This window comes from Alligator sinensis, unplaced genomic scaffold (genome assembly GCF_000455745.1).
Source record: "Alligator sinensis unplaced genomic scaffold, ASM45574v1 scaffold635_1, whole genome shotgun sequence".
NCBI lineage: Eukaryota > Metazoa > Chordata > Crocodylia > Alligatoridae > Alligator > Alligator sinensis.
This window is the reverse complement of record NW_005842482.1, coordinates 1,173,329-1,184,663: the sequence shown is the minus strand read 5'-3', so window position 1 is coordinate 1,184,663 and position 11,335 is coordinate 1,173,329. Positions and strand designations below refer to the sequence as shown.

General features: G+C 44.7%; 1 protein-coding gene across 5 annotated transcripts in view; it reads left to right on the top strand.

Moving 5' to 3' along the window:
* Nucleotides 1-3,723: 3,723 nt before the first annotated feature.
* The window catches only part of PHF3 (PHD finger protein 3), a 78,313-nt gene continuing 70,701 nt past the window's right edge, over nucleotides 3,724-11,335 (top strand). For 2 of the 5 annotated variants that reach the window (XM_025212765.1, XM_006031112.2), the window contains exon 1: nucleotides 3,724-4,012. In XM_025212765.1, the coding sequence (XP_025068550.1) occupies nucleotides 3,769-4,012 (244 nt within the window). In that variant the 5' untranslated portion in view covers nucleotides 3,724-3,768. The remainder of the gene's footprint in view (nucleotides 4,013-11,335) is intronic. The other 3 variants (XM_014523401.2, XM_014523399.2, XM_014523400.2) reach the window with 2 other exon arrangements.

The following is an 11,335-nucleotide window of genomic DNA, read 5'->3' as shown; positions in this document are numbered from 1 at the left end:
ATTAGGTGTTATAAGATCTAGTCAGCATGCTTGTTTATAGACATGCTGAATTATTAACAGATTAAAAGGGTGCAGTTCTCTCATGCTGGCAAACTTAAGTAATTGCATACAGGTTTTGGCTCTGTGGCAAATCTCCCAATTTTCTGGTTGTACCTGGTTTGGCTTCCCTTCTTGTAGCAATCTGGTCAGCATGGTGTGCAGAGTGCTTTATGCGCATATTTATGGGCACACCTTTCTGCTAAAACAGTGAGGTATCAGATGCCCAAGTTTTCCCCAAGATGCACAGAACAGGGTAGAAATTATGACAGGTGTGAACTTAACATACACCAAACTCAAATGAATGCATTTCCTCAATACAAGCATGTTTGTTTATGTGGGATAGCCAAAAAGTGTCATGAGCATGTTAAGAAGAGTCTGAATTTGTAGGGTGGTTGTCCCTTAAATGCAGCTAGGGCTTTTTGTATTGCACTGTTGATCATTATAACATAACCATCCAGTACTTGCCTGCTGTTCTAAGGTCAAGTGGGTGCTGGATTGAGGGAAGTGGTTGCTGTCAGGGATTTCTAGAATGGGGGTCTAGGAAGCAACTGATGCTTACACCCCTGCAATTTCAATTCTCTTCCTCCTTTCTGTAAGGAGGATTATAATACTTGATCCTGCCTATAGTGGGATGGAAGAAGATGGAGAGACCATTTCCCTATCCCTACCTGCTTTTACAGTCTAGTTATTTGCCTTTGCTAGTGTGCCCCAAATGTTTAGAGGCCATAAAGTCCATAAAACTAACACTTATTGTTTTTCCATTTACTTAGATTCCATGTTTACTCAAATACAAGATGACCCCAATTATAAGATAATCCCCTATACTGAAATTTATAACTTTTCCATAAACAAACGGATACAATTTTCCAGGCTGTAACCAAGTTCCACTCCAGGGGTAGCCTTGATGACCCTGGAGCCCCCTTTGCCCAAGCAAGCCAGGTTGTTGGCAAGGGCTCTCTCCCCTTCACTCACCTGCCACCCCTTGACATTCCTGTGTGTTTTTTTTTTTTTTTTCCCCTCAAAGGAGAGGCTGCCTCAGGGCTTACCAAGCCTGATTTCAGGTTCCTGAGCTCAGTTGTTTCTGCTCTCGGCTTTAACAGCTAATTATGTGGCTTCACTGCTCCTTACACTAGCAGTTCCCAACTTCTTTTATACCATGGACTGGTAAACTCAGTCAAAGAATTTTGATGGATTGGGTATAGAAACAATCTAAATTTACATATTTAAATGCAATTTCCATATTTAAGTGGAAATTTTACATCGGGGGGGGGAAGGGGGGTTGCTAGGATCAGATTGTATTGGGGCACTGCAGCCACAGGCACCAGGGGACCCTGCAGGGGACAGGGCTACATGGGTGTGACCTGGGGGTTCCCAGCCGAGGCTGCCTGGGAAGAAGGGGTTCCACTGCCTTCCCTAGGAGCAGGCAGCAGAGCTGCCTCCCTGCCCTCCACCCGGGCATTTCCCTGCCTGAATCCACCTGCTCCCATCTGTGGGCAGGGCTGGGGACTCCTGCCTGGCCCTGTACTGGCCCCAGCACCTGGTATGCAGGCAGCACCTTGCCAGGTGCAGCCATAGCAGTGGGAGCAAGATGGGGCTCATGGAGCTGGCTACCTCCTTCCTGGGGCTGCCCCCCTGCCCAGTTTTAACTGCACACATGACTGCCAGAAGCAGAAGCCACAAGCCTGCAGCCAACCCTTTGTGTCCTAGTATAGGGCTGCAGCTTTGTGGTTGGGAACCTCTGCCTTACAGATGTTATCAGTTTGTAGCTTTGGTGGGCATTTAGCCCCAACCCAACAGTAGATCACCGCAGGCCTCCACCCTCCCAGCCTCAGCCCCTGTTCTCTTACTGGTTCCTTTTAACATAGGCCTGCTGTGCTTGACTTGGCTTCTGGGTTCCAGCCCTAGACTGCTTAAACTGGCTTTGTCCTTTGCCTTGTCCTGGGCAATACACTTGCTAAGCCTGCTTTGGCTCCTGGGCCCCCCTGGTATTGTATCTGTCCTTTCCATGCACAGGATGCCCTGGCCCTGGCTCCACCCTTCTGGGGCACTAAGCCTCCTAGTTCTTGCCCAGCTGTTTCCCAATCTAGGCTTTAGTCTGTCTTTCTTCCTCTCTGGGCTTTAAAACTCCCCCCCCCTGGGTTTAGGCATATGGCATACCCCAAACCCAGGCCCCATAACAGGGCTCTAAATACTGACAATCTCGTTGTGGGTTAAGCCACCAGTGTGCCCCTTAGGCACCCCACTTTAGGTTAAACCCCCAGGTTCCTCTCAAGCACCCTGCCATGGCCTCTGCTCACTCCCCTTTCAACCGGGGTATAGCAAATTATATCAAAAGCATCAAGTCTGCCACAAGGCTTCCTCTTACCAAGCAGCTGTGTTTCTCTGCAAGATGCCAGTATTCAGCTGGTATTTCTTAGAGCAGCTCTGCAGTTTTCCTGGCCTGGAGCTCTTCATGCAGTAGTTTGCAGGACTAGACTGCCTAGCTAGCTCAAGCCCTGGGTTTATATGCTTCCAGTCCGGCCCCCTTTCTGGTCAGGTGGGTCCCTAATTACCCTCAGGATTTCCTCCTTATGGCCTAATAACTGGTTGCCATGGCAACTTACACCTGCTGCACAAGTTAGGCTTTGCTTTGTTAGCTTGTTTTGTGTCTTGGTAGGTGTACTGTAAGCAGTAGTAGCTGCTAGTCTCCAGCTGCCTGTTCTCTTGCAGCCAGCTTTCCATTGCTGAGGATATACCTCTTTGGGCAGCAGCTTAACAATAGACATATATTTAATAAGGCTTTTTTGTATGCTATGCAAGATGAGGGGCTTTTCCCGCCGGGGGGGGGGGAACCTTGTCTTATATTCAGGTAAAGGCAGTACTCACCCCTCATTTTTTAATCCACAAGATAATTTTCAGTTTTTCACCAAGGTTTGCAACAGAGAGTAGGGCAGGCCTTGCCACAGAATTCATGTGCTAGTAAAGTTTACTAGTAAAGTTATATTATACAGCAGAGCAACTTCAACTAAAAATGGTAAAATTTTAAGTCAGTGATAGACTTTTCAGTGACTGACTTGTGGCCATCATTTTGGACACAGCACGTGCATTTGTTTATAGAAATACAGTAAATTTACTAAGCACAATGCTAGGTGTGGTATGTTATTAGGTAAGCCTCATATCACACTATTCCATGTAGATTTTCAGCTCTTGCCAAGTATTATTCTCCATTTTTGTGCCCAGTCCTGCTAGCTCTTTTGATTTAATTTATGTTAGTGTATTAACATTAGTGGTAATTGACAGCAGTCAGCCACTTTTACTTTTCAAACTGAAGTGAAGACTGCTCTCAAGATGTTTGACCCATGTTTGATTGTCCTTGGTTTACCCCTTCCTCCCCTTATCTGACTGAGATGCAAACAGCATTTTTGGAAATGTTTTAGTTTATTATTTGTGCATATAATATATGTATATCCGTTTTGCTGGTGAAAGATTAGCCTTTAACAATAAGCTTATGTACACAAGCTGATAGAGAAAATAATCTTTGAAAACTCAGCTGTTAGGTTTACAGGAATTTGTTCTAAGCCATAAGTAGATATTTATTGTTAGAATTCTAGCAAATCTTAAGCATTCTTTAAAAAACCTCAAGAACCAGAACAACTTGTTGGTTTCTTGGGTGATTTACAGTTTATAGTTTATTTTCTTATCGTATTTTTCTTGTCTTTCTATAGGGCTGAAAGATACACAGGAGTCTTCATGGATATAGTTGATACATTTAACCATTTAATTCCTACTGAACACTTAGATGATGCCCTATTTCTAGGATCCAACCTGGAGAATGAAGTCTGTGAGGATTTTAGTACAAGTCAAAATGTCTTAGAGGATTCGCTGAAGAACATGCTCAGCGATAAGGATCCTATGCTAGGATCTGCAAGTGCCCAGTTCTGTTTGCCTGTTTTGGATAGCAATGATCCCAATTTCCAGATGCCTTGTTCAACAGGTAAATCTTACAATTTTTTAAGATTACAGTTAAAAAAATACAGTAATAGTGCCATCCCTTTTTGCTAATGTAAAACAAAATGAGTTGGGGTTTTCCCCTTCTCTGTTTTATGGATTAGGTCTCAGGCATTAAAACTCCCTTCATTTCTCTTGAAGGTAACAATATTTACAAAAGGGGACTTCATGCTTGTGATAGAGGGAGGTACAGTCTGAATCCTTCTTAGGCTTTTCTTTATGTGTCCATTTTTCCCCAATCAAAGTAGTAATATGCTTTACTTTTACTAGTTAGGTGTATTATTTATGTAATCAATTACCTTTTAAAACTGAAGTAACACAGAGTTAGTAATAGCAGTACTTGAGTTGTACAATCCATTGTTCTAGTTTCTGGGACACAGTGATAGTCTTAGTTTTAGTGCTGAGCTGATACCAGAAACAGTGATAGTGCTTTGCGGTCTTTGGTGGCCATAGGTGTAATTTCATTTTATATTAACATCTTTAAAAGTTACTTAAACATTTATCAACTTATTCTGAGTAAGTCACGACCATGAGAATTACAATTAGCACTTGAATTATATCTCTCAACAGAATTGTATATAGCACTTGAATTATGTTGTCACACTTAGCACTTGAATTATTTCTGCAGGACATAGAATGAACTACAATCTCCACTCAGCTTTCTGTTTTGTAGCAGCAGCTAACAGCAAATCCAGAAGATAATGATTAAAACAATTATAAATTTGAACTATAAAAGAAAGCTAAGCAGCTGACTCATTTCTTTTTTTATAATGACTAAAGACAGTTTCAGGTAATATTGTCCCTTGCCTCCCTTTTTTTTTATCATTCTTTCTACACTCCTGCAATACCATAATTCCAGCTATCACCTCCCAAATAGTAATCCTGTCTATTTTAATGTAAAAAAAAATCAAATATTCACTTTTGTCTTTATGCTTATGGACTGTGGCAAAAATTGGATTATATGAATAGTGATGAGGCAAAGGCTGTAATTGAACTTGCAGCTCATTTCTTCTGCTTGGGAAGGCAGGTACTTCTGCCAAGATGAGTCAAAAGTTTACATAGTCCTGATTATACCTGTGTTCTGCACATATATATATAAATAAATACATAAATAAATAAAATGTGTGTTTGTACAGGTATATATGTAATTTATATATCATGGTTTGAAGACTTATGAAGAAATGGACATGAGTAATACTAACAGACATAAATTTGTAGAGGTGCACCGATATATCGGTCGAATATCAGATCGATATTGATATAAAGAAAATTGGCTGTATCAAAAATTGGCCCTGTAAAACATCGGCCAATAATTTAGATGATAAATGCCTGTGAGTGCGCACAGCTTCAGTACAGCATGCAGGCAGTGAGGAGCAGAGCCCGACAGCATGAAGAGCTGCGTGCAGCTGGTAAGTTCGTTGTGGTGGAAGGGGAGGGAAGGGCTGTGGGGGGCGGCAGATCAACACCCCCTGCAGTGAGGGAGAGACTGGCACAGAGGCTGGGGCGGTACGGGGCACAGAATGAAGCCACGGCTCATCGGGTGGAGAGGACGGGGACAGCTCGTGCTGCAGCTTGCACCCCGGGAGGGTGAGGGGGGTTGTGCTCCCTGGATCTGTGTGGGGTGCAGCAGGAGGGCTGCATCTGCAGGCTGGAGCCGGGGCTGTGCTGGGCTCTTCTTGGCGGGGGCTACAGAGGGGGCTGCAGCCACCTCAAATTTTGCCATAGCCCCCTCCTAGTGCTGTCGCCGCACGTCTGGTGCAGCCCAGGCTCTTCACGGCATGTGGGGGGAGGCGGCGGTTGAACTGGGAAAAGCCAGGGCTGTGCCAGATGTGTGGTGGCAGTGCTGGCAGGATGCTCTTGCAAAATTTGGGGTGCTTGAAGCCCCCCCAGATCTGGGGGGGGTCACACGCTCCCTCCCCCCCGCCAGGAGCCGCCCCTCCCCTTCCCCCCACCAGCGACCCGTGGCTCTGTCCCACAGCTCGCCCCACTCTGGCTGGGCTGCGCCTGCCCCAGCCCCTGCCCCAATCCCTCCCTCATCACAGGGGGTGATGATTTGTCCCCCTCAGGCCCCTTCCCTCCCTCTTCCCCTTCTACCGCAACAGACTTACCAACCTCATGCAGCTCTCCATGCTGTATCGGAAATCAGATCAGTATCAGCCGACATACTGATAGCTGATTTTTAAGGAAGCATCGGTCCCCAAAATGTCTATCAGTGCACCCCTAAAAATCTAACCATATTTTATCAAAACCTTTTACTATGTAACTTCTGCTATCCTGCCTCCTGCCCCCTGTACCCTCCAAGAAGTCATGTACTCAGGTGTCCTTGTACTATGTCCTGCTGCATGTAAATTCTATTACAAAATTCCTGGGGTATATAATACTCTGGTATAAATTCTGTGCAAGTTTTGTTTAGATAAGTGCAGATGTTAAATGTTGGAGTGTGAAAATATATATTATAAGACAGTAGCACTTGTATTTTACTTTTATAGTAAACGCAGTGTATTTCATGCAGTTCTTATATGTTTACTTTTCCATTTCAGTGTTTTGTGTAGTATAACCTATCGGGGAAAAGACACAGGTCAGGTGCATGGAATAGAGTTGACACTGGCAAAGTAACTGGATGTTTCGGCAAAAGTTATCAGCAGTGGAATTAGTAACAATACTGATATTTAAATTATCATATTTAATTTTCAAGCTTGTCACCCTATTATAATGAATGGGTCGCTTTACCTAACTTAGAGCTATTGTTTCAGACTCTTTGAGGATTCAAAGACAGCTTGTTTATACTCAGTTCACAATTTCAAGATTTTCTTTGAATCCCTAAAGGCTGAGGCACATTTTTTGTTTTAAGCAAAAGCTTAAATTTTGGAATATGATTCTGAAATCCAGTATGGATTGAGTGCAGTGTCTTGCTCTCCTTTATAGATCTCAAGGACTGTCTTCATATTTTAAGATAGGAATTGCTAGTGGCAGTCTACGGTTTGCGGTTGGGAATAACATTATTTGGTTCCAAACAGCGTATTTGTGTCTTACTTCCATTGCTAAAATGTTCCGATAATTAATGGCTCATCTGGTAAGTCTGAGAAGTTATGCAGATATATTAGGATCTAGACCGGGGTGGGCAAAGTATAGCCCATGAGCTGGATCTGTCCTGTCAGCTGATTGGATCTGGCCCACAGGGTGTGTCTGCCAATTGACTGAATCCAGCCCGTGGCTGCCCCCACACCACTTTGCATGGGACCAAGCCCAACCCCTGGTGGGAGATGGCAGAGCTCAGCCCCATGCAGAGTGCCACAGACCTCACCGCCCAGGTGAGCTATGTTGCACGTGCCCCCCACCCATGCCTCCCTCCCCCCCCCCCACACACACACACACATGTGCACATGGGTCCCCCTCCCCCCACTCCTCCACAGAGCAGGAGTGTGCAGGGAGCAGATTGCCTATCTTGTTTTCAAACACCACTACTCACCAGGCCCCCATGGCCCCATTCCACATACAGAGTTTTGGTGAGCTGTTTTGCGAGGGGTGGGGGGATGTTGCTGATCTGGCCTGCAACAGCTTATCAAAACTTCCTATGTGGCCCCTAGGCTCTTGTAGAAAATGGTCATTGAAGGTGATACATTGCTGTGTCTCCTGACCCAACTCTTTTTAATTCTGTTTGGGTCTTTGTACTGCAACTGCTGTCTAGTAGTGAATTAGGCAACATGACTATATGAGTCGCATGTTGTCTTGTCTCCATTTCTCTCCCCAGGGAGAAGTGTGTGCAGTGGGGTGTCATAATTTGGTTAGGCTTTAGGGTTTTCTCTTTAAATGTGCACATTACTATGTATTGTTGTTAAAGAAGGAAAAGTCAGAAAAGTGCATGTGCACTTGAATGGATAATGATAAGGTTTCTGATGGTTCTAAGTTGCAGTAGGAATTTATTCTACAGTCTTGGACTGGATCCAGAGAAAAATCTATCTGCAGAAGAGATTTACTCTTAGAGAATTGCATTGTGTCTTAGGTCTTCATCTTAAAACTTCAGGCAGGCAAGGTTTTTTGGTTAGATGTGACATCTTTTATTAGACTAGCTGAGTAGTTGGGAAAAAGTTCTTAGCAAGCTTTCAGGCACAGTCACCCTTCGTCAGGCATAGGGAGTCTCTGCTGGTCTAAGACTTCAAGGAATGAGAGAAGCTAAAAATGTGACAGGATGTCAGTGACAATATAAAAGGGCAGGAATTGGAAAAACAAAAGGTAAAGCAGGGAAGGGAGGGCGAAGAAAAACGGGACAAAAAAGGCCAAAGGGGGAAAACAGTACAGTGGTAATACTGTGAAAAAGAGGCTATAAATAAAAAGGAAATGGTAGGGAACCAGGAAGAAAAAGGGCAGAGAAGAAGGGGAGGGGAGAATGGTTGGGGATAAAAGAGAGATGTGAGAGGTCAGGTCAGGCAGGTACCAGGTGAATCAGATGTCAGGCAGGTTGTAATGTGTCATAAATCTAATGTCTATATTGAGTCCATGATTTTTAGTATCCAGTAGGTTGATGAAGTTCAGTTTATAGGCTAATCTATGAAAGGTGTGTTGTAAATTCCCTTTGAGGATTAGAACTGAGAGATAGGAGAGGGAGTGATTGTCCTACGAGAAGTGTGCACCACAGGTGGTTGGGTATTCTCGTCTTTGATAAATTTTTGGTGTGCGCTCATTCTGGTGCGCAGTTGTTGTCTGGTTTCTCCTACATATTTTCCATCAGGGCATTTGGTGCTCTGAATGAGATGTATAACATTTCTGGAGGTTCAGGTGTAGGATCCAGGAATGGTGATGGTTCTGTTGTGGGATGTAGTTATTGTTGGGGTGGTGGAGATATGGTGGCAGGTTTTGCATTGCTTGTCCTGGCATGGTCAGGATCCTTTTGATGTGGTTTTGGTCATAGGGAGTTTGCTTCTGGTGATGATGTTGGTGAGCTTCAGTGCTTGTTTAAAGGCTAGGATGGGTGGTTCTTGAAAGATCTCTTTAAGAATGGGGTCTTCTCTAGTATAGGTTGTAGTTGTTTGAGGATTTTCCGTGCAGGTTCCAGGGAAGGATGATATGTCATCATGGCATGCGATTTGTGGGGATTTTCTATTTTGTACTGCAGCAAATTTTCATGAGGTATCCAGGTGGCTCTTTCAAAAGTGTGATCTCTCTCTCTCTGGAGGAGTGTCCTTGTTGGCTGAAGGCCCTTTTGAGATTTGTGAGGTGGTGATCATGGATTCTCCTTGCTGCAAATTTGAATGGATAATGAGAGCCTGGCTGTAAATTACAGGTTCCTTGGTGTGTTTAGGGTGATTTGCGTGTTCTGTGTAGATATGTATGTTGGTCCATGGGTTTCTTGAGTATGATGGTTTGAATTTTACTATCTTGGATGTTGATTATGGTGTCCAAAAATGAAGTGCTGGTGTTAGAATATTCATGCGATAGTCTGATGGACCCCTCTGGGCTTCTGCTTGTCCCATCACCCAATTTGGCCAGGGCCCCACTCACCCCAGCCCCTGCTCACTGTGGGGGCCTCGGTCTCCCCCACTCCCACGGCCCTTACCTCTCACTTCCCCTTGCCCCTTCCTCCATGAACTTACCTGCTGAGGGGGGGTAGGGGGTACACCCCCCCTGAAAATGTTGTATCCCTCTGCCTACGCTTGTATGCGAGAGCTTGATATCAGTGGCTGCATACATAGCCATATACACACATTCAAATGATCTGGGAGAATTAAGATCATTCTGATAAATTGAGCTGAACAGACATTCAGATTCTGAGAGCTTGCGGTGTTGATGCTATTCAGCCAAGGGGCCCTTGTGCAGCACATCTTGGTGCACTCTGCAGACTCCCTCAGTCTACCTTATTGCTCAGTTAGTCTGTCTCCCCCTGCAGTATAATGTGAGGATTGTGAAGCAAGTGTATTCTGCTTCCTACTTTGCTGGAGCAGTAGAGTCCAGCATGCAATACAACCTCCCACATGGGAGGGAGGAGCAAAGCACCCTGGGATGCTGGAGGACTGTGTTGTGGCTTCTCTCAGAACAGAATGCATACAGACATTTGCTTTCTCAAGAGAAACTCTCCGGGACTGATTTAACCCTGGTTGTGCCCAGGTTATTCTTTTCCTGGAGTGGTCACTTTTGCTTTGAGAGAGAAATCTTGAAAATCTGTATACTTGTGGTTTCTCCTGGGAAAGCAGTGATTCTCCCAGGAGAAACTGAATGTGTCTGTGGCCAGTGTGGAATCCAAGAGTACCCCTACATTACATACTAAATTGACCAGGGATGGAAATGTTCCTTCAAAATGCTTTCCTTTGCCCACCAGTGTCAACATTGTAACTCAGGTTCAAGTTCAGCCAGCTGTTCTTCAAGCATTATGCTATCTTGGTAGTAGTGATAAAGCCCTAGATTGTTATGGTAAGTAGAGCATTGTGTTATCTGTATGTTGGTACTACTTAAGTGCAAGTCCTCTCAGGAGCTACCCTGGTTCATCTCAGGGTTGTATGTAGAGGTTGAATAGGACCAGAGAGATCTTTGTAGGTTGTACAAGCGAGGAGCCTTGGGGTGAAGGTTTAAAACCTATCACTGTTCATTTGGTGTGTCCCTCCAGGAAGGGCTCAAACCAAATAAACACCTTACCCAGGTCCCTGCCACCTCTCAGTAGCCAACTCCAGGAATATTTCTCGGTCTGAAACAGAGATGTCCAACATGGCCCATGGGCTGCATCTGGCCTGCAGAGGTGTCTCATCTGACCTATGAGGCTTCTTCAGGGCCTCATAGGGCCCTGCCAGAGGGCTGTTCTGCCAGAGCCCCTGTGACAGCAGCATTAATTCCCTGGGTTCTGGAGCCATGCAGAAACACCAGCTCTGGCATCCACAGCCATTATTGCCATTGCTGCTGCTCACAGGCTGTTCAGTCTCTTGGGTCCAACAAACTTGATGCTCCTGGTTTAAAGAGATGCCTACTATGAAGAAATATAGAACATGAGAATAGATATTAGCTGGTTAGAGGGGACAAAAAAAGATTGTGTTTATCCGCCTGTGCTACAAATGTGGTTTCATGAAGTGCCATATCGTGACTTGAATTTAGTTGCATCTGGTCTAGAGTGTTGTTGCTTTTGTTAAGAGGCTGTAGTTGGCCTTTAACTGGCAACTCATTGTTCTCTACAATGGGACATTTGATAGTATTTTGCTAGAACAGATGTATTTAGAGTTGATTGAACTATTATGTATTTAAAGCTGGGCTATACAACTGGCATTGTGTGAGCCCTTTCAGCTGCTTCTCCCATAGCCATGCAATGGAGGATGCTCTCTCCCCCCCC